At 40.0% G+C, this 21,903-nt stretch overlaps 2 protein-coding genes across 5 annotated transcripts in view; one reads left to right on the top strand and one right to left on the bottom strand.

Annotated features, from left to right (window-relative positions):
- dpr3 (defective proboscis extension response 3) overlaps positions 1–21,903 on the bottom strand; it is a 52,868-nt gene that overhangs the window by 8,425 nt on the left and 22,540 nt on the right. For all 3 annotated transcript variants that reach the window (XM_017090184.4, XM_036822667.3, XM_070995871.1), the window contains 2 exons: positions 1,025–1,470; positions 787–864 (listed from right to left, as the gene is read on the bottom strand). In XM_017090184.4, coding sequence (XP_016945673.3) covers positions 787–864; positions 1,025–1,470 — 524 coding nt within the window. The remainder of the gene's footprint in view (positions 1–786; positions 865–1,024; positions 1,471–21,903) is intronic.
- LOC108021456 (uncharacterized) lies at positions 17,514–18,926 on the top strand. 2 transcript variants are annotated; one of them, XM_065866572.2, is made up of 3 exons: positions 17,514–17,680; positions 17,755–18,613; positions 18,691–18,926. In XM_065866572.2, the coding sequence occupies exons 1-3, from the start codon at positions 17,634–17,636 to the stop codon at positions 18,718–18,720; spliced, it is 936 nt and encodes a 311-aa protein (XP_065722644.2). In that variant the 5' UTR covers positions 17,514–17,633; the 3' UTR covers positions 18,721–18,926. The 2 variants fall into 2 exon arrangements, with proteins under 2 accessions (XP_065722644.2, XP_016945675.3); XM_017090186.4 differs by having other exon boundaries at positions 17,516–17,680; positions 18,688–18,926.

Raw genomic sequence — 21,903 nt, 5'->3', positions numbered from 1 at the left:
TGTTTGTTTGTTTGTTTGCCGCTCGGTTTGCAACTACAGCACAGTGGGCATAACAAAAAAAGGGAGGATGAGAGGTAGTTGCGAAGTTGCCCTGAGTTATGAGTGGGATTAGCCATTGAAATATCGTTTATGCATGCATAATGAAAGTGGCCTTATAACCATAATTCCCCCCGAGAGCCCAGAGTTAACTTTTACATTGTGGCTGATACCGGTTGCAAAGTTTATCGGGATTTGTTATGTTTGCAGCTAATCTGTGGCTGGATCTGGGGATTTAAATTGGTTTATTGGTATAGATTTGCAGGTAGTTCACCTTTCGAGGGTGGTTGTTACACTCGAATAAGTTCAAATGCTTTGAACCATGCTTAAAGAACAATCTGTACGTCTTTTTTATTCATACAAATGTTTGGCCTTAAATAAAATGCGAACAAAACATATCCATTTTCTTAAAACTGTAGAAATATGGGTACTAAATATCTTAAAAAATCCAAGAACCAAGAAGATTCTGGGTGTATTTTATAAAATGTATACATTTCATAAGATACACCCAGGATCTTCTTCTTATATAAAATGTATATGTTTTATAAGAAAGTCCTCCGAACTTTGTCGCAAGGAAGTTAACCTTTGTGCGAGTCACATTTAATTGGTTAAGACACCCTGAGAAGCTTCGTGATAATCCCCCTTCAGTCACCATCACTTGGCATTAACCCACTGTGCCGGAGGCCCTGACTTAACCATCGCATTCAATTAGCAAACGAATACACGAATCCCGAGCCCAGTTGGACGCACCTGGAATCGCTTGTCCGTGGTGTAGGTGGCGGTGCCTACGGTCAGGATATGCAGATCACGTTTCCGTATCCAGGATACCTGTTGAGCAGATGGGCAGTTCGGGGTAGAAAGGGAGAAAGAAATTTGATTAACGAGTGCACATCCATATGATATACTCGATGTCCTTGGCACGCATCTTCCTTCATCAGTTTTTTTTTTTTCTCCGGGGAGCAGAGTGCCTGATTCCGGGGGGACTCACCGATTTATCATGGAGACTGTCCACGCGGCATTTAATTATGGCCTCCGTGTGGCCAGTGCGTCCGGTGATGTTGCGCGGCATGCCAAAGTCGAAAATTGGCAGCGACTGCGAGGAGTCCGTGTCCTGTGCATCCCCATCCCCCTCCCGATCCCCTTCGCCCTCCCTTTCCCCTTCCATGTCCTTCTGGGCGAACAGATCGGAGCCAAAGGACGCGCCCAGGAAGGCTAAACTCTTGAAAGTGTGATTCGTGGCTTCCGTTTGCGGCCCTTTCGCCACCGCAAACGATGAAAAACTGGCTGGTAGTGGAAATGGGAACGGGGATGGCGATGGCGATGAGGATGAGGATGCCGCTGGTGGCGACGGTGATGATGACAGGAATGTCGACAAGGTTGGCCCATCACTGGAGTCATCCGGTTGTCCAGTGGAGGCTGCCGCCGCAGCAAGTCCTGCAAAGACACAAAGAGAACAGGGTGAGCAGGCGGCAAGAAAACAGGAATAGGATAAAATGCACTTCAAAAAATATATATACTTTGTGTTAATAATATGGACCTAGACATCTTGCAGACGGATTATAATAATTAAAAATTGTTTTATACACTATCCTGATTTCGTTTTATAAATAAAAGTTACGGCCACATTTGCTTAATTATAAATAAATATATAAATATACAAAGAGAAAATTCTGACGTCCTCCTCTGAGTTAAAAATGTTCTTGAAATAGAACGACCTTTTTGAGGCTGAAAATGTTTTCATTTTGTTCGAATCAAGATAATTTAGCGGTATACACATTGTATATCTCAACAAATAAACTACTAGTCCAGTCAGTAGTGTATACTTATCGAAAAATTGTTAAATAAACTCCAATTATCTTTTCACTTCTTACCATTTCGTTCTAATATTGAGAACATTGATACCACAATGTACTCGCACGGTTTTTAAGAACGAATGTTCTCAAATCAAGAACAATGTACTTAAATATTTCTCTCTGTGTAGTTATATGGGTATTTTAGGGAGAAACCTAGCAAAAGTTTTAGAAGCAAAAACAGTGTTCAATTTTCTTATACTTCTTATAATGTGTTGGCGATAATTTTAATTTTATTTTCTCTGTGTACCTGTATGAACAAATTTATATTAACTGAAAACTTTAAAATCAATATAAACACTTTAAATTAAACAATTAAAAAATTGTAATATTCTTAGTCTTTGTTTTTTACTTGCTTTCAATACAAATTATTACGAGTGCAATTGACTTATATTTTATGTATTTTTTTTTTAATTAAAAAAATGATCCCTATAAAATGCTAATATATATCTTCTTCTATCAAATGTAAATAAAGTTTATTTTTCCTGTGTAAGGATCTTGCCTCCTAGCTGTTTGGATGCGTCTCCTTGTTGGCCAAATGAATTTATAACTGGGTGGGCTTCCCCATTCCCATCCCTGTGGCCATTCATCTTGCCGGGTCTTTTGATTTGATTTGTAACCACTTTGGCCACAACTTTTTGCTTCCCCCCGCCGACCGCCGACCACAAAGTAACTTCAATTCAATTCACTTTCATTCATCCTTTCCGCCCGCAACTCGCACAATTTAAGCAAATAAATTCCGTTTTTGGCTTTAAGCTGCGGGCCTCGCACAATTTGCATTTAATTTATTAGTGCTCGGCATTTTTATTCGCCCCCTGCATATGTGCACACAAATATTTTGCATATCCCATGCAGCTTGGCCATTTTGCGCGGCGACAATTTAAGCGAATCCGCAGAGCCAAAGTGACAAATTCAATTTGTGCCCAGCAAAACAATGAACGGAACAGAAATGGGGGGGAGAAATAGGGAAAATAATATGCAACAAGCTACAAATAAAGTCAAAACGAAATATTAAGCATCCGCCATGTTGTCTCGACAGCAACGATAGCAAATATTTGCAAATATGCCAACTAAAAAAGGAAAAAAACTGCAAAAAAAATTACTTTTAAATTCAAATCAACAGGGAATTTGATGTGGACGGTCGTGGGACGAAGGGGCGGGTTGGTGGAGTGGGGTAGGTGGGAAAATGCCCAGCTGAGAGCCGGGAAATTGGGGATATTGGATTGAGTTTGAAGTTGGCAATAAAGTTGAAATAGAATTTTTGAATGGCTTCCTTGGGGGATTTCAGGCTAAAACATTTGACATGCACTTAATATAAGTTTTGGGCAAAACGTTTGCACTTCCATGGGAGTTTTCCATTATTAATTTGAAGACCTTGCTGTAAGTAACAAAATATTGTGTCTGAACTTTTTAGTATCTAAGAAAATTAAATAAAAATGTTTTTTTAATTGTTGGTGTTTTATACAGCTATAAAGGACTTATTTCTTTTAAGAGAATTTTCACACCGTTGGCTGTGTTTTCTCTGGCAGGAAAATCTTTATAACCTTCACTTCTTAAAATGTTGCCTCGAATTCTTTATCCATTTAAAAAAAATACAAGGGAATATTGCTTATTCTTTTATTTACGCACATTCCCATAAATTTAGGTACAAGATTTTCCACACAGCTCACACCAGCAGCGGCAGCTTCTTTAATCTTGTTTCTATTTTCACATAATTTTCAGTCGATTCCCGGGACTATCCAGCCTCGCCCTTCGTCCTGCGACCTTCTAGGGTATCCTGGCATTCGTGGGCCGCTGCCGAACCCATGTTTTATGCGAATCCTCGAACGGAGAGCTCTGGCAAACAAACTTTTTATTTTGTTGCGACCTACTTAAAGATCCCGTCCCCCCCCCCCGAATCCCCTCTCATTTTTCCCCCGGATGCCGACTGTGAGTCGTCTGGGGTTCACCACATGAGGTCATGGAAAATGCTTTCCGTTTGTTGTTCCTCTTTATGCGCTGCTGTAAAGTAAAGTAGCAAATTTGTATTTTATTGTTTGTCGCCAACAAGAAAGCCAACAAAACAGCAAAAAAAAAAAAAGAACCTAAAAATCTGCGTCTGCCAACGCTGCGAATGAGTGATTCTCCCCTGGCCGCGAATGGAATCTTTCCACCTAAATGCTCAAAGGAAAAGTCGATGGTGAACGAATTGCTGTAGGGAATTTCTCGGGCAGAATTTCACCCCTGCCAGTTGCAGTAGCAGCTGTGAAAGCGATTTTCCATCATCACCATCAATAACTTCATCATTGGCATTGGTATTTTCCATGCCATTCCGAAACCGAGACCGCTTCAAAGTTTTTCGCGGAAAAACTGCGAAACTTGCTAAACAAATTTAAGCAAATAAAAGAGCACTGAGCTCTGTTGTTTTGTGTGTTTTTCGTTTATATATATATTTTTTTTTTTTTGCACTAATCCGCCAAAGCTTTTTTGAGTATTTCCTCTACCAAATTCCACGCTTTTTTCGAGCCTACCCAAAACTGATTTCGCAGTGCAGCCATAGGCGGCTAAAAGTTGGTCGCCGCGTTTTGTGTTTTTGGCCAATGTTTGCTGTAGGTCGCGGCACGCCTCCTTTTCCTCTACGCCCCCCTCTGTATTGCTTCCGGGCTTGTGGCGCAAAACCCCCTCCCCTGAACCCCTTCTGGCCCCTCCACTCCTTGCCAAAAACTCACATACACACATCTGCCACAAGTGTTTCGGGGAAATATTCGTGCTGCGCCTGCAGCGTTTCGTGTGCACTTGGCAAAGCACTTAAAATGACAAAAATAACAGCAAAACGGCAGACAGACGGGGCAAACAAAAGGAGCCAACAGGAGGAGGATCCTGCCAAACATTCGGATGTGCACTAGATGTTCCTGCAATCCTTTTCAATGCGGTATCTGGCTTTGGTACGGTGTTGTCGAGCTCTTTGGAGATGCAGATTACCAGAGAGGGTTTTTAGAGTCAGTTAACCTAATTGAAGCTGCCATTAAACGAAGTCAAGGTTGGTTAACCTTTAGTAGTATATCACTCAATTAACTGTGTTCAGGAATGAAATAAAAAATAAATACAAAATAAAATGGCTTGTTAAAAACGATTAAGGTATAGTTACTACAAGGTATGCAAAAGGTATGCATACAAAATATTTTAAAAATGTAATAGTGATTCAATTAAAAACGGAGATTATAAGAAAGTGTTTAAGGGCATTAAATGCACTAAATAAGTATTTTCCCAAAGTGCTGTCAATATGTTAATTTAAAAAATGTGTCCAAATTTAATGTATCTCATAAATATTCAGAATAGCGCAGATTATTTATTCATGGCTTTTAACATTTATAAATACCTCACACTTTTTAAGTTCGTTTTTTATTAGCTTAAACATATTTATAACTTAATTTATCTAATAAATATTCATAATGCATAAAGTGTACTATGGTATCTATACTTTTAAAATATGTTTCCACATTATTAGTTTCAACATGTTAATAACTTAATTTCCCCTAATAAATATTCATAGGGCATAAGATCAACTATGTGTCTTGTAGTTCAAGTCCCCCGTATCCAAACCCTTTTCAGAACCCAGTTTGTATCCCCCTGTTGACAGCATGTTCTATTTAAAGAGTCGAGTGCCGAGCCAAACAAAAAATGCCGCCTAATGTCAAGTCTGGGAAACGAGTTGGGAGCTGGGGAAAAACAAGAGAATAAATTGAAATGGCAGGCAATTGGAAACTACCCATGGATTTGCCAGAATCTGTCTGGCTTAGCGCCGAATAAGCAGCGTACAATTTTCATTTTCGGATATGAATATACACAAAACTGGCGATGACAGGCCCCGGCGTACGGAAATTCTCCTTTAAGGCGGCGCAAATGTCAAGAGTTTGGACTGGGTTCAATAAACGCTGGCTCGGATTCATCTGCTGCCTGCCCAGAAATCTGATTATTTATGAAGTGCCTCAGCCGGGTGCTCGCAGCTCGTGGAGTCCCAACGGAGTGGCAAGTGTCTATAAAAATAGCAAAACACCAGACGAATTATAATGAGTTCGGGAACTCCAGATCTTGGGATCCGGGACCCAGGACTCGGGACTCAGGTTCCGAAGGACCCACGTGGTGTGGTAGGTGGCAGGACCTCGAATCCTGTCCGCTCATTGTCATCGTTAACACTCGTGTAATGTCGGTCATAAAGACACCGCACTCCATCTCCTCTTAGCCCCCTGCAATTAAAGGCGTGTTTATAGGAAATGGACTGGGGGGCGGTGGCTTGGCAAGAGATTTACATAATGCCGAACAATATGGCCGAGCATGGCAACTATTTTTACATGCCCATAATTTGATGACGACAATGTCTTGGCATAACAATGAGATGCGGCTCCAGGCTTTTGGGTCTGAGCCTCATGTAAATTTCATTTTGCTGACTTTAAGGATCTCCCGGCTCACACAAAAAAAAACACACACGTGTTTGGGGGGTTTTTTCACTGCCCAAACTTCGTTTTTCTTTCCTTTTCTGATTTTTTTTTTGATTTTCTCTTTATTTTTCCCCTGCCAGCTAGCGGATTTGTTTCGTGTGTGAAATCGAGCGTGAATGTTCAACGTAAATAAAATTCAATTTGGCATTTTCCTTTTAACTCAATTTATGTGTCAAGTGAAAGTGGATTTGACTCGGACAAACATTGTGTGGCCATTTGGCATGTCCCATCCCGTTTCAAAGTTATAAATGAATTTATGCCCAGAGGTCTCTCTCACCCTTACCCTATAAACCCCACAAAATTAATAGCATTTGTGCCAGCACATTGATTGAATTAACCCAACCAACAATAATAAAATTTCAGCCAAAAGGGTTTTGAGCTGTATCGCTATCAATAAAATAGTAATCTATTGAAATGTCATTAAATTGATGAAATTTAACGGTTACATTTTACCAAAAAAAAAATAGTCGATTAACTCGCCACTCAGGTGAACATATTTAATGAATTTACTCGGGGCACCAGGTGAGAAGATTAAATGCTGTTGTTAATAACTTGGGCTTGCGTTTGAATTGTTTTCATACAGTTTAACACATGAACGCACAAATGCGTATTGTGTGTCAATTAAATGGTCAGGCTGGCCAGTTTATTAAATTTCCATTAATCAGCGATATATCCTGGTTGAAATGGATCAGTTTTGTCAGTAGACAACTTAAAAATAGGGAAATGTGATACGATCACAGAGGATTTATTGGCATTTTTTAGAAAGCTCAATGAGTTGAATGGAGTGATTATGTATAGTGCTAAATGAATTTTCTTGTTCCAATTAGGCCATTCAACTTGTTGAACTGCCGAAAAATCACTAGGAATAATTCCTTTTAAAACTCCATTAAAGTTCCTTTGGTTTGATTAATCATGAACTAGCTCGAATTTTTCCATTTCGTTAAGGCTCAATCAAATCCAGACCGAATCACATCCGAAAATGAAAGTCTTCCTGTGCCCACTTTCATTTCGTATGCAAACACAAATCGAAACAAATGCTGCAAATAGTTCCCCGAAGAATCGATTTCAGAAAGACGGCTAGAAACATTTTTGTGGCCAAAACAGACACACAAACACAGCCCGAAAGCAGTGACGCACACACGCACCGCCAGAGAAATTTCACATAATCAATTTTGGTTTTAGGCCCGTGGCATCCATTGTTTCACAGAGGAGTAGAGATCGGAGGACCGATGAGCACCAGGAGCTGAGAACTGAGGCTCCAGCTGCTGATAGATGTCTCTGGAGCAATACATCAAACCAAATTAGCAGTTTGTGTTCCATGTTCGAAAAGCCAAAATGCACAGCAACTTGGGGCAAGAGGTATGAGATTTGAGGGGAGGGGAAGCAGACCAACCGGTACACAGAGAAAAAATAATACAAGATTTATGACGAAAATATTTCAATACTTTATGCTTTTCCCTACCAAAATTATACTCGTATATTAATTTTGACTTTGAATTCCTTTAACTATTTCAATTCCAGAAAATTTGAATTAAAAGCAAATTTACAATACTTTTTTTTAAAGATCTTGAAGGAAATTTCTTATAAATACTTATATAATAAATTATGTCCTAAAATACTTTTTAAAAATATTTATACATCCCTTTACTTATGTACCTAAAAATTTGTTTTAAAAAAATATATAAATAATGAAATATTAAAAATGCGGTGCAAAACAAATAACTAGGGGCTTAAAATACCTTTTGTAAGTCATTTTAAGTGTCTAAAAGTATGCAAAAGTATAAATTAAACTCAGTAGTTCAAAAAATTCATACAGAAAAGCGATTATTACTATCCATTGCATACTTTTAGGCATCCAAAAGTGGCATTTAAAAGTGATAGCAAAACCGAAGTGATTTGTGTGGCACCCACAACAATCATCATCTCAGAATTCAAGAGTTAGTTCGTTTTTTTTTCTTGGTTGCCATTATCATTTTCCCCCTGTGCAGTAATAGAGATTGAGTCATAGGGACATGCACACATCCTTGCACAGGTGCGTTTTGAGCCATCTAAATTGGCCGACGGCACACACGAAGGACACACAAACACCGGGGGTGGAATGGGTGGAAAAGGTAAGCAGATGCGGTAGATAAAGAGAGCGGGGGAGAAAGGACGAAAGCCGGAGGAAAAGCAGTTCTAGAGTGGAAGACCTGATATGCGTTAAATGCGTTTGATGGGCAGAGTGCGTCTAATGTTTGAAATTTCCATAAAACATGCAATAAAAGCCCAAGGACAACAACACGTGAGGGGGTCCTGGTGTAAAGGGTTCAGAGGAGCACAGGAGCCGGAGCTGGAGGAACAACACTTGCCGGCATAATGGAAAAAGTACAAGGGCCGCCATAAAAGCATAACAAGCTAACGTGTAACGAGGCGGCAACTCGAAAGCTGCAAATGAGGCCAGCAGCCAGGATGCAAAGGCACGAGTGAAACCAGGACCTGCAACCTGGCAGCTCCAACTCCCCAGTTGCCAGTGCTGCTGGCCGGGATTAGGTTCAGGTCGGGTCCTTGTTGCCCTTGCACCCTCTCCTCTGTCTTCAATCATGAAAGGTGTCAGGAGAATCGAAGAAGGAGCAGCAGGAGCAGGAGCAACGGCATGCCATCAGCAGTCGACAATGTAATGCTTCAATTTCACCCACGCACATTTCCACATATGCACAGGACTATACTGAGAAAAGAAGATTTATTGGATTAGATTTGGAATTTCTAAAATTTTTGACCTTTTAGTAAAAAAAAAACCATTTCTAAAGACCAGTGCATGTTTCCATTATTAAGTCATCTATTTTTAATTGTAAGAAAATATTTCTATTATATTAAAAAAGAAAGTTAAATTGTGTCTTTTATTATGTGCTGATATTTGAAAATTCTATTGGTTTTAATTTAGAATTTATAAATAAGTTTTAGTTTAGTACATTGAAGACTACTGAACATCTCTATAATTTAATAGACCATTTCAAGGAACTATTTATTTATTTTCATTTTTAGTACTAAAATATTTTATACATATTTTAGTCTATTAGTTTGAGATTGCATAGATTAGTTAATTTCTCCATTCTCCACTTATTTCTCCCAGTGCAATGAAAGATAGTGAAAGAGACATGCATCAAGTGCTCGCTTCGTTTTCCAATGGAAAATTGCACCCCAAAAGGAGGAGCAAAGAATTAGATGCTCGAACAGATGGAAAACGGAAACGGAAATGTTGTGCTAAGCCACGCACGTCCTGCCACTGCCACGCCCACTGCCACAGCGCCCCCTTTTTTGACCCTTTCCTTATCTCCTCTCGCACGAGCGTGCATGTGTGTGTGTGGGTGACTATTTACATTGTCACACTTTCATCATTGTGTCAGTTTTCCTCCGTTATCTTGTGCTTTGCTCAGCTCTTCAAGGATGTGCCGAAGGATGTGGGCGGATGGGTTTGAGGGCGGTGGGGCGTGCCAAGTGGGGGCGTGTCCAAGCAGACAGCTGCTGCTCAATTGCATTATCCTGCGTCCGCTGATGGATGATTGTTACGGTCCTTGCACTGCCATCCTAGCAGCCCCCTGCCATCCTGCTATCCTGCCATCCTTCCATCCTGACGTCCTGCATCCTGACTCCCTTTTGAGCTCCTTATCGCGCTTGCAGGGTCTTGTAATTTGGCAAGCGCAATCCCCTAACCCTTTTTCAAGGATAATTGAATATATTATGTGACCTCACATTGTAAGACAGAACCTTAGTCATTTTTCTTAAAGTTAGAAATTAAAGGAAATTAAATAAAAGAAGAAGTCTATACTATGCTTTGTTAGGTAAATTATTTCCAAGGGTTTTCGATAGGGTAATGACTCATAACTCTCAACCGGAAATGATCTGCATCCCCTTCCGCTTGCGGTTCATTTCCTTTTGCCACCAGCTACTACGGACTCAACTCGACTCGGATCGATTGCATTTTGAAAACTTTTCCCAGGGCTAGAAAAATATAATAACAAGGACGGCTCAATTGCTGCCAGTAGCCCACCTTTTGGCTTGAAACAGTACAAAACAAGCAACAACGGTGGAAAATAGAAAACTTTGGCTCTTGTGGAAAAAGTTCGAGTACAAAGCAATAATAAGGAGCTCATCATGAATTTTAGGACGAGTGGCTGAAAGTATATATAACCCGCTCCCACACAATTGTGTGTGTGTGTGTGTGGGGGGGGGGTTTTCTATGAAGGAGACTACACCTCTTTCCATCACGTATACGCCTCGTGGCACCCACCTGGAAACAAGCGTTTGTTGTGGTTGCCCCCTCACTGCCCACGTTGCCCCGACCAACTGGCCAGTTGAAAGGGCCATTCTGTGTGGGATTTGTGGCTTCAATGCCGCCCGGCCAGCCACTGGCCCTCTTCCGGCTGGCCGGCAACTAGAATAAAATTTAATTAACCTGAAACCTAGTTTTGTGCTCTAAGAGCCCGGTTCTCAGACCACGCCAGTCCGAGCCAGACGACTTCAACTTGGCCGAATGGGAATTGCAAATGATGTAAACACGAGGCGGCCGCAGAACAAAACAGAGGAACAGAATACAACTCTGGAGGAGGTACATCCCGAAAAAACAAAAAGCAACAACTTCTTTATTAATTTAAATATTTAAAAATTATTAAAATTAAATAAAAGATTTTAAAACGATCTTTGAGGTATTTTAAGGTGGTTTAATATTCCATAAAAATGTTCTTATCCCTTACATTTGAAAATGTTTTATTTATAACCCCCAATAAAAATGATTTGTTAAATATTTCCCTTTCAATGTTTTTAATAAAATATAACAGTTTTATAATATTTTCTCTATAAAGTAATCAAAAATTTAAAAAAATTTAAAATTCAAATCAAATCACACAGATTTCTCTCTCTGCAGGACCTGTTTCTAACACACTTTGTGGCTGTGCATTATAAATGATCAAGGGCTAATTTGAATGGCAAAGCGACGATGCTAACTTTTCTTTTAAAGAGTTCCGGTTGCTCTTATTGTTTTTACCCCTGGCTTGGGGCCACTGCCATGGTTTTGGCAAGGTAAACACACACTTTGCGGTTTTTCACTTTGTCACAACACAAACAGGGGCACAAAGACAACAAGTGGCAGAGCCCGAAGGCCCGACTCCAAAGTCCCGAGTCCTGAGTTTTGAGTCCTGAATCCTGGCGTTAACCCTAGTTTGCGAGATGAGCTTTAAGCAGGGGAAAATCCCCTTGTTGGTTTGAGTCATAGCGGTCTTTAATTGGAAATTAATTATGCCTTACACCTATGTAAGCATTTTCCATTCCTCCAAGGACCAGGGTGGGAAAATCAACCACTGTTTGTCTTTTTGCAACAATTAAGGAAGTTTTGATGCTTGCTGGCAAATTGCCTCGATAAAAACTTTTGTAATAGCTAACGGAGGCGTGCAGATAATCAACTTTCCAGAATGCCAAGCAAGCTTTGAATTAATTAAACAATGCCGGCATACTACACACATAGTTAACATTCGCTGCCGGCCAAAGTTGGCTAGACATTTCGATTTAAGCTTTAAACTATTTTCTTTGATGATTTTCACCGGCTCTCTGGGTTTACTAAACACCCTAATTGCCCCATGTAATGGGGCTAATGAGTTCAATTCACAGAATCGACCTCAACAATGCCTGTATTTTTAGGTGCTCGTATTTCATGCTTCTAATTGGATTTTGGTTAATATTAAATACGATAAGTGTAGCCATTCAATGCCAAATTAAAAAATTAAAACGGCAGTTCTAACAGCGAAAACGAAACCACTAAGCGGACAGGCGGCAACCGTAAAAGCCGCGAATATTTCATTTTCACAAATTAATATCTATTAATTATGCATCTAAATCAGGGGGTGCTAAAAGAGTAGGTGAAAAAATAAGCTGAGAGTGCCGTAAATCGATGACAGTGGAAAAACATCAAGCACCGGCTAAATAAATAATGAATTCCTCTTAAATTTTCATTTGTCGCCGGTCAACAGAGCCACTAAAAGCTACGAGTGAAAAGCCAAAATAAACAATGTGAAAGTAACAAAAAATGAAGAAGAGATAAAACCGCCATAGTCGAATGTTAAAGTTCCCTAAGTGGGATCCAATTTGCTGATTTATAAAGAAATAAAAAGAAAATGTGGAAAACTTTTTATATTCCATTCAATATGGAAAAGATTTTCGTGATGCCATAGACATTTTATTTTTATTAAGTTTAACATATTTTTATCACTTCCAAAAGTAGTAGTTTAGCTTTCTATATGTTTATTGATGTAAGATGAGATTTTCGGTAATTTTTGTTACAAAAAATGTAAACCTCCTACAAATTGGACAATGTCCATATTTAAAATGTCTCATATATAAAATTGAAAAAAAAAGAGAAAAGAGAAGACCCTAGTCTTCGCATGATTAATTTTTACCGAGGTCTAAAACTCAACCAAAAAAAATTAACTTTTGAATAAATTTTTGGCAAACTTGAATCAACCATGTAAGGGGGTGAGAACAAGATTTCATTTTTTGGACCGCCCTACACCTTTTCTTATTTACAAAAAAATGTCTGGAAAATACTACATGTAATATTCAGAAAATATAGTTTTTTGGTTGTTTTGTATTTTCAAGAGCAATAAAACATATTAAAGATCTGCAAATATAAGCAACTTAACTTTAAATTCAATGAAAGTTTTAAATTTATTAGAAATGTTGAAGTTGAAAGGGCATATATATCCGTTTACAAACTAATACTCAAAATGGGCCATACCCTCTGTGCATCAGGTGCATTTCCAAAGGAAAGTAAACTTTTCTCCACTGGGAACCGAGAGAATAGGAGAATGGGAGAATTGGAGAAGGAGAGGAAGAGATGGCCAGGGAATCGCTGACAGGAAGGGAAGCCGAAACGAAACGGCACCAACAAATTACCCGACCCATAACCACAGTGCAATCAATTGTAGTGGTCCAGAAAACACATCCGAGCGAGTCCGAAAAGGAATAGGAATGGGAATGGGAGTTGGAGTCGGGAGTCGGGAGGAGGCAGTGCCTCCAAAAGCACTTTATATGCCGAGGTAATGGCGCCTAATAAACGTCTTCACTCGAGTGCGCAGCCAGCCACCCAACACCACCCCTTATGGAACCACCCAAAAAACCACCCACTCAAACAGAGAGAGGTGTGTGTTTGTGTGTGGGAGAAAGGTCGAGCAAGTAATTATGATTTATGTCGCTTTGGAGAATGTGCAAGGCGTCTAATTGCGTGGGCGGGCGTTGGCTACAATTACGCCCATCCCCATTCTCCATCATCCAATCCCCCCATGCTACCCTGAGTCCCCCAAATATCTCTGCTATTATGTCAAGCTGGCCGAAAATAGTGGAAATCCTACACGAATGTCGGATAAAGTAATTACAGGATGCTCATTTTCTCCCTCCGAGTCTGGGTCCGAGTTCGAGTCCCACTGGTAAGCCGAAACCAGAAGAAACACAGGACAGGACCGTCGAGACGTGCAAATGTGTCCTGATGTAATGCATGCTAATGCGACACCATCCTTCTTTAACCCCCAATCCATTCCTCCTCCGTCTAATCCTTGATCATTAAAATAATTCAACTTGACCCGAAAGTAGACCAGGATCAGGACCCTGGGCGAAGATAGAGGATTCCTGGAATACTTTTGTGGCCGCATAATGCTAATGAATCGGTATGCCACCTCCACCAACTCCTTCACAGATCCATTCCCCCACACCCCCCTCCCATTTCATCCTGCCACAAAGGATTTTCCCTGTCGACGACTGGGGACAATTGAAAAATCAGTAAACGATGCCGCATTGTCAACGCCGCATTTTCCCTGGGGAAAACTGGACAGAGCACAGTCGTCATTCCATGAGTGGGGCATCATTCGCACTTAATTAGTAGAATGGCCGATTTAAAAGTGGGCGTGTCCAATCAGCTGTGGAGCTTAATTACAGCTCCGACTCTCACTAGAATTTCGAATCGTAGTCGACCAGATGCGGGCTCTTAAAAACCATCGGATGCCGGGAGAATTGAAAAGGGGAAATGAATGCAAAATAGACAGGAAAAATCATTCGCAAATAAGACCAACTCGAAAGCTGTTTAGGGTTTCCTTTTGAAAACTGAAATTCTTTATGTGATTAGGCCAGAAAGGGAATGAGAGTGATGGCAAATGACAGAACTGGGTTTATATGATTTGGAACAGGAAAAGTGGGAAACACAGCTGACATGAAGAAACAGATTAGTCCAAAACAGAAGGATAAGTTGGGAAAATATAATTACTAAAATCTGGATATTTTTTCGAAAAGTTTCTTAGAGCTAAGCAAATTAGGTTAATCACTTCTTAACTTCTGCTGTATCTAACCGTCATTTAGCAGCAAATCTTTGATAAGAAAAACTATACCAAGTCAGAGCTTACCCTCAGCTCTTTAAAGTATAGCCACAGATACAAAAGAATTTTAAAACCCTGTAAAGTATCTACTAAAATCCAAGAAAGTATCTTGCAACCGAAATGCTGCTTTTAAAAAGTTACAACAAGGCAACCAACAACTGGAAAGCAGTTTAAGAAAATGAAAAGTACTCGAATCTACTGAACAGTAAAAGCAGAGAATCCGTCTTAAAAGTAACTTAAGCTGTGGAAAATCATCTTTTGCTACTTAGCCACCGAATACAACTTTAAGCTAACAAAAAAGCGTGAAAGTTTTTGCCGGCGACGAAGAAAGTTTTTTTTCTTGGTTTTTCAGCAATTGCTCTCTATAAAACTATAAGTTTGATAGCACAGATAAATTGCACCTAAAAATATATAAAATCCCCAGTGAGATAGTGTCCACCCTCCCTAAGATAAAGTATATCAATTTATACACTTTTCGATTGTCCGTAACATATTTCCGGCCATTTAACGTGAGCGTGTAAGCTGCAGATCCCTTTTTTGCTAACTGGATTATGTGCAATCCAAAATGCTTGACGGTTCATCAAGGAGGCCATCAAGAAATTAGTAGAAAAATTGGAATAAAAATTTGCTTAGCTGTCGTAAATTCCGGGACACAAAGCCTAATCGGGCGGCTAATCAGGCGGAGCCATCAGCCCATCAGGCCATCAAAGGCGGTCCGAATCCTTTGGCCCAAGTGCGGGTCTCAAGTGAAAGGCTTGCCGAAGGAGCAGGCACTAAAAAACCCAAAACGGAGGAGGCTCCAACTGCGTGCCAGGACATCATTATGCTAAAATATTGCTCGGCGGTACTTAATCAACACAAAGGAGGCAATGGGCGGATGGCACGCCCCTCTGTCGATTTAATTGCCCCACAGACACTTCAATGTCAGCATAAATTAAATTTTGATTTCGCTGCTCCGGCGACTGCGGCGTTTCTAATGAAATTCCGCACGCCAAATTGCACAGCCCTCAGAATGGGGCATCCACATGGCACATGGCTCGTGCCTCGTGGCTCTTGGCACACCTCCCATCTTGGCAGCTCCTCCTCCTCCTCCTCCAGATCCTCCTGCTTCCCTAATCTTCCTGCCCCTTTGCAACTCACGATGGTGATGATGATGAGCTCATGATGTGGCGGCCTGAATTGAGTTGGAGGCCTAAGTTAGTCGTTGCTCTGCCATTGTCGCATCAATTAATTTCAGCACGAGCCACGACCAGGACTCCAACCACTCTTATCGGGCAGCTCATCACCATCAGTCACACTGGAAATTAGCTGGGATTAGTCGGACTTCCCTTTCAACAATATCTATTATTCTACTTGTATATCGCATATACATATATGTACCTTTAAAGTAGTTTTTACTGTTATTGAATTAAAATCGATTGATGTTTTATACTATATAAAAGTTTGTAAGTTGTATATGTGACTCAATGGCGGATACAGAGTTTGGTTGTGCGGGGCAGGGATATCAAAAACAAAATTTTTGAGAAGAAATAAAATATTTGGAAAAAAATAGGTACATTTTACATACATTTTTTAAACCGAGACGGGGGATCTATCCCCTTCCCATAGATCGGCGAATGATATGACTGTATGTTTATCTCGTAAATATTGTTTATTCTATTTTTCAACATGTCTGAATTTTTTTAAACAACTCTTGTCGCTTGATGTTTGACAAGCTTACTGGATTTGTTTTAAAGGCCATGGCATACTAGAGATATATTTGATATATATGAATTTATTACATAAATCTTGTTTGGGTTGCAGTGTCTGTTAGTAGTTAGTAAAAAATCAAGCTAGTGTCATAAAGTCCTAATCCATTTTCTCTAATCAAAGCTAAGATTAAAATTAATTTTTGGCTTTAAAACATTTCAAGATTCTCTTTAATGTTAGGTGCATTTAAAGGTATTTGCTTTTCTCGCAGTGTACAATTTCCAACCTCGCCACCACAACAACAGTTGACAATTGTATGTATGTGCGGAAGCGTTGTGGAGGCGTGGCACGTAATGAGCTTAGCACTGGCCAAAACCTAAGGTGGCCCAGTCAGAGTCCATTATGGCCGAGTGGCCCCCATCTTGCGGACATTCGAGGGGCTTAAGAGGCGGGTAAATGTGGGTGATGGTGACACGGAAGGGATTTTAAAGTCGCCTGATTAAGGACGAGTCAATTTGAGGTGGGGACCTCGACAAACTAAAACTGATTAGGGACACGTGTCGCTCAGTCGAAGGCGCTTTTCCGTTCACTATATCAACACTTTAAGGGGCTCGACTTTTATTCAACACTAGACCTTGTGATTTTATATCGATTGCTGGGCATTTAATTAATGGTATTTTGCTTACGGAATGAGAGAATTGATTTTAACAGCTTGGCTTTTGAATATTAATGGTCTTTTATCTACTTGAAAGAGACGAAGTTTAGAAATCGCATTAATTATATTTAATATAATATTTGAAAAGGTATGTTTAAGTATAAACATTTTGTAAACATAAGTTTAATCGAATTCCAGTGAAATCTATATCCTCAGGGGGCAATCCTACTGCCTGAACAAATACTTAAAGTATTTTTAAGATCTTTTGCAACTTACTTAAGTGTACATAATTTATTTTAAATTTTGCTTTAAACTTTTTCGTAGTTTCCTTCCTCAAGCGGTAATCTATCCGCTTCCAACACTATAAGCTATCGGCACCTAGTTTTTCCCAACTGGCTGCTGACGGTTCTGTCAGAATGAACTACAGTTCCCGTCCGGTCAAAGTGACTGACGAAGCACAAATCAGAAAACTTGTCGAGCAATTGGGTTGTAGATACCAAAGCGAAAAAACAAAAAGGAAAGCAGCTCTCACACAATGGCATCGAATGTACGGAACAATCCAAAGGATCGGGATGAAAAGCAGTGAGTAGCAAGGGGAAAAGCACTTCCTTCACATACATACATATGTACCCCATTTTCCAACCAAAAACCCCCAGCAATCAGTTCGTCGGCCCCATTGTCTACAAAAATGAGGTGCCCGGACCAGCGTTAGATTGCAAAATTCTACCCTGTGGCAAGGATATTCTGGAGTACACAGAGAAGCCAGTGGCATTGGCCAGGCATGAGCCCCCCTTTGCGCATCATTTCAGGGGGCTTCATGAGCTGTTCGACTTCGATTTGCTGGATCAGTCGGTTTACGATAGGCCACCCCAGAGTGGGCAGCAAATGGATCCCAGGGATGCAGCTCTACTTGCGGATATAGAACCTCTGACTTGTGGTTACAGTAAGCCCAGACCAAGTCGCGCCCAGGAATGTGCTCAAATGTTTTCGAAGGAGCGGGATCAGGTGCCTCGTCCTCGCCCAGAACTAAAGCGTTTTGTTCCTGAAATCAATGCACAAAAGACCCTGTTACCCTTATGTGTGGACGAGCAGAGGGATCTAATTAATAGCACCTTCGAGGAGATAAAGAAACCCATTCTTAGACATCCCACCAAACCCGACAGCACAGCACGCCCCTTGGTCATTTTGCCAGTTTTTCCCGATACTGAATTGCAGACCTATAGCTTCGTGCAAATGCAATTCGATATACCACCCAACGAGAATAACCAGAATTTAATCAAAGACTTTGGCAACTATCTGGTCAACTTCAGTATTCACCAATGTGAGCCTGGCGAAAAGTACTATTTATCAGATCAACGCTATAAGGAGGATAAGGGGCCCGACAATTTTGAGCGCGGCGAACGTATTATTCTACGGGAAAGGGATAAGGCCCTCCATTACGTAAGTGTGGACAAACATATCAAATTGAGGCGGGAGCGGCCACGCCCCCAGGCCTTGGCCAACAAGTGTCTGCTGGTAAGTCTCGGATCTCGGGAAAACCACTTCCAAATTTATGCCAATAAATTTATAGACAAACTTCACTTTCGCAGCAGGTCAAACAAGTGGCAATGGAAGCAAAGTAAATAAGGGTTTTATTTTTGGCTGGAGGAGAAGCCGAAACCTGGCTGCCCAAAACATCGCATGATTGAAATTCCTGGTGGAGAAAACCAACTGCCCACCGATAAAATAAAGCTATAACAAAATTGATATGAAATTCTCGCAAATTGAAAGAAATTTCAACGGAAAATACTTGAAACCATCGAGTTAATAAAAATAAAAATGCCGAGAAGATAGATTTCAGTTTTTGCTATGCTCTTGTTAGGTTTCTTGTGCTATAATTAAATATGAAAATATAGGGTTTTTGCTAACATTCAATAAGAGTATTCCTTGCAGTAAATTTGATTGCGCGGATATAAATATTTTTAGAAAACTAATAAATATGCTCCAGCAAAATGTTCTTGCATTCCAGACTAGAAGAACAAAAGAGCATCTGCTTTACTTCATTGTAATTCTCGCTTTGAAGGTAAAGCTGAAATGCCAGTGTTTGTTTATTTCAGATTGGCTACGACTGGCAGGCAAAAGTTGCCAGGCAACAGGCTCTACTTGGGGTGGTGACTCCCTGGTGTCGACCACCACCACCCATCTTTCACCACCCACACACCCACCACCCACTACTTTCTCCAAGCAGAGAGCTGCAGCATTCTCGTGGCAATCCTGGCAAGAACTACCATGACGATTCTAAAACATTTCTATAGACTTGTTCGCACAAGCAAACTTATATATATTGTAGTATATGTATTTGCTGGGTAGAAATCTATGTGAGAAATAGACCATTTTTATGACGTTTCCTCTTAGCCACGATTTTTATTTTATATCTATTTCCCGAAACCCTCCCCGCCACTGTGGTTCACTGCGGAATCCTATTTCATTCGGCCAGACGCCTGGAATTTGTTGTGGCAGCGATTTGGCAGGAAAACCCATGCCATTCCCCCCTTTTTCTGTGATGTCGCATGCAGCAGCTGTCGCTAAGGGAATGGCCAACCTGCCACAATTTTGTTGGCCAGAAACTTATTGGGGATTTGAACTGGTGTTTTTAGGGGAAGGGGTAACGTCATCATGTACGATGGCTTAAATAGATTAGCCAATGCATTTCCTGCGGTCTGCGGAACTGTTGCTTTGCTCCTCTGGAGCAGGAAAATGCGAATGTGAAAAAGAGTTCATTTCAAAGTAAAAGCAAACAAAAAAAAGGCAAAACTGTGAGGCTTTCAAATCAGCCGAAATGAAACTAATGTGCCGACATCAAAGGCAAACAAATTCAAGTGCATTGAGCCCGCAACAAATCAAAGACGCCTCGACGACCTTTCTCTCACTATTCTCCAAGAGTTTCCCTCTCGGAAGCCGTTTCTCTTGGCCATACATCAAAGCAATCAAATGGACCCAAGTGTATCTATCAAGGCGATAAGTAACACAAAAAGAAATTCAAATCTCGCTCAAAAGAGGCGGAACCCAGGAGGATAAAGCTGGGACGAGGGGTGCAAAGGCTGTTGGGGGGAGTACACTCAAAATAATCCATTAAAAAAAGTAGAGGTCAATATTCAAAGGATGGATCAACAATGATAAATATTCTTTATTTGTTTTTTAGTTGATTAAGAGTACATTATGTAATAAAAAATAACATTAAAAAAGTAGAGGTCAATGCTGAAGTGATGAATAAATAATGCTTTGCTTTTTATTAAAAAAAACATTTTCATTAGTTGATTAAAATAAAAACCATTAAGAAAATGGAGTTCAATGCTAAGTGGTGGATAAACAATGGAAAATATAAAAAATGCTTTGATTTATATTAGAATCCTTTAATTTTGTTGATTAAGAGTGCATTAAATAATCAAAAATCCATTAACAAAATAGAGGTCAATGCTCAAATGATAAAAAAGACAATGGAAAATCTTAAATATTGCTGTGCTTTTTATTGAAAAACATTTACATTAGTTGATTAAGAGTACAATAAATAATAAAATAATCCATTAACAAAATAGTGGTAATGCAGCAACTGATGGAAAAACAAAAGAAAATCTAAAAAATTCAAATCATTTACATTAGAATTTTTGGGCATTCTTAAAATTATTTGGTTGGAAAAAAAAATGTTTAAAATTGTAAAGTATCTTGTATAAATATTTTATCGTGTACCAACATATGATTATTTTAAAACAAATCCATTTTTAAATTTAAATATTATTTTTATAATTTTTAAAAATATATTTTTTATTTCCTTATGGTACACTACTTTTCAAAAACGTAATACTGATTTAAAATTTTTTAAATACTAAGGATGGTTGTAGAACTACAAGGCCTAGGAAAATGTCTTGCTTATATTTATTTCTATCTTTTAGAGGCTGACTTGCCATTTAACATTTCCCTAACCCAACATATTTCTCTGCGTGTGGTGGAAAAGGCAACGAAACGATTTCATTTATAAATTGAGCTTCTGTTTTTTTGGCAGCACCTAAGTTACGAGAGGTTGCGACTGCCTGGCAACAAATTATCGCTCTGGCACCCAGCCATCGCCCCTGATCCCCTGATACCCCTGATCCCCTTGATGGCCCATCGCCCAGCACATCCTTGACTGAAATGAACTCTTCGGGGTGTGTGAGTGTGTTTGCCGGACTCAAAGAACTGACCAAGCAATTTGCCTGGCCCAAAGGCTAACCAACACCTCATCGCTCACACGGAGCCAAAGAGCCCAGGGCGAGATAAACCGGAGGAGGTGGTGGCCATGGTGGCCATGGTGGCCATGGTGGCGGCGGGTCTTGTCTTGGCCGGAGTGGAGTGGACTCTCGCCTTAATTAAACAGATTTGTTTGCCGACTCTCGGGCTGCTGTGTGTAGTGGGTTCTTTGGCCCGACCACACCCATCTAAACAAAGAGTGAGTCAAGAATTATGGCAACACGAAAAGGTCAAACCCCTTCTCGGTTTTCAATACTTATTGGCCATAAGCCCGCCTTCGCTCTTAGCTGACCTCATAAACATAAAACGTATATGCCAACGAGCTGACACTTTCCCACTTGCTAATCCTTAATTTGCAATAAAAAAGATTCATGATCTATATAACGTATATGTGTTTTTTGCTTTTTCTTCTCAGCTTTGTCTTTCACTTACAATATTTTACTGTCACCAAAATTACAACGTTGCTGTTTTTAGAAAAGGCTTTTGGAAGTCAATTTATTTGCATTTAGTGAAAGCAGATGGTGGTAAAAATTACATGCCCT

The sequence above is a fragment of the Drosophila suzukii genome, chromosome 2L (genome assembly GCF_043229965.1).
Source record: "Drosophila suzukii chromosome 2L, CBGP_Dsuzu_IsoJpt1.0, whole genome shotgun sequence".
Lineage (NCBI taxonomy): Eukaryota > Metazoa > Arthropoda > Insecta > Diptera > Drosophilidae > Drosophila > Drosophila suzukii.
Note: the sequence above shows the minus strand (reverse complement) of the source record. Positions and strands in the feature narration are given on the sequence as shown.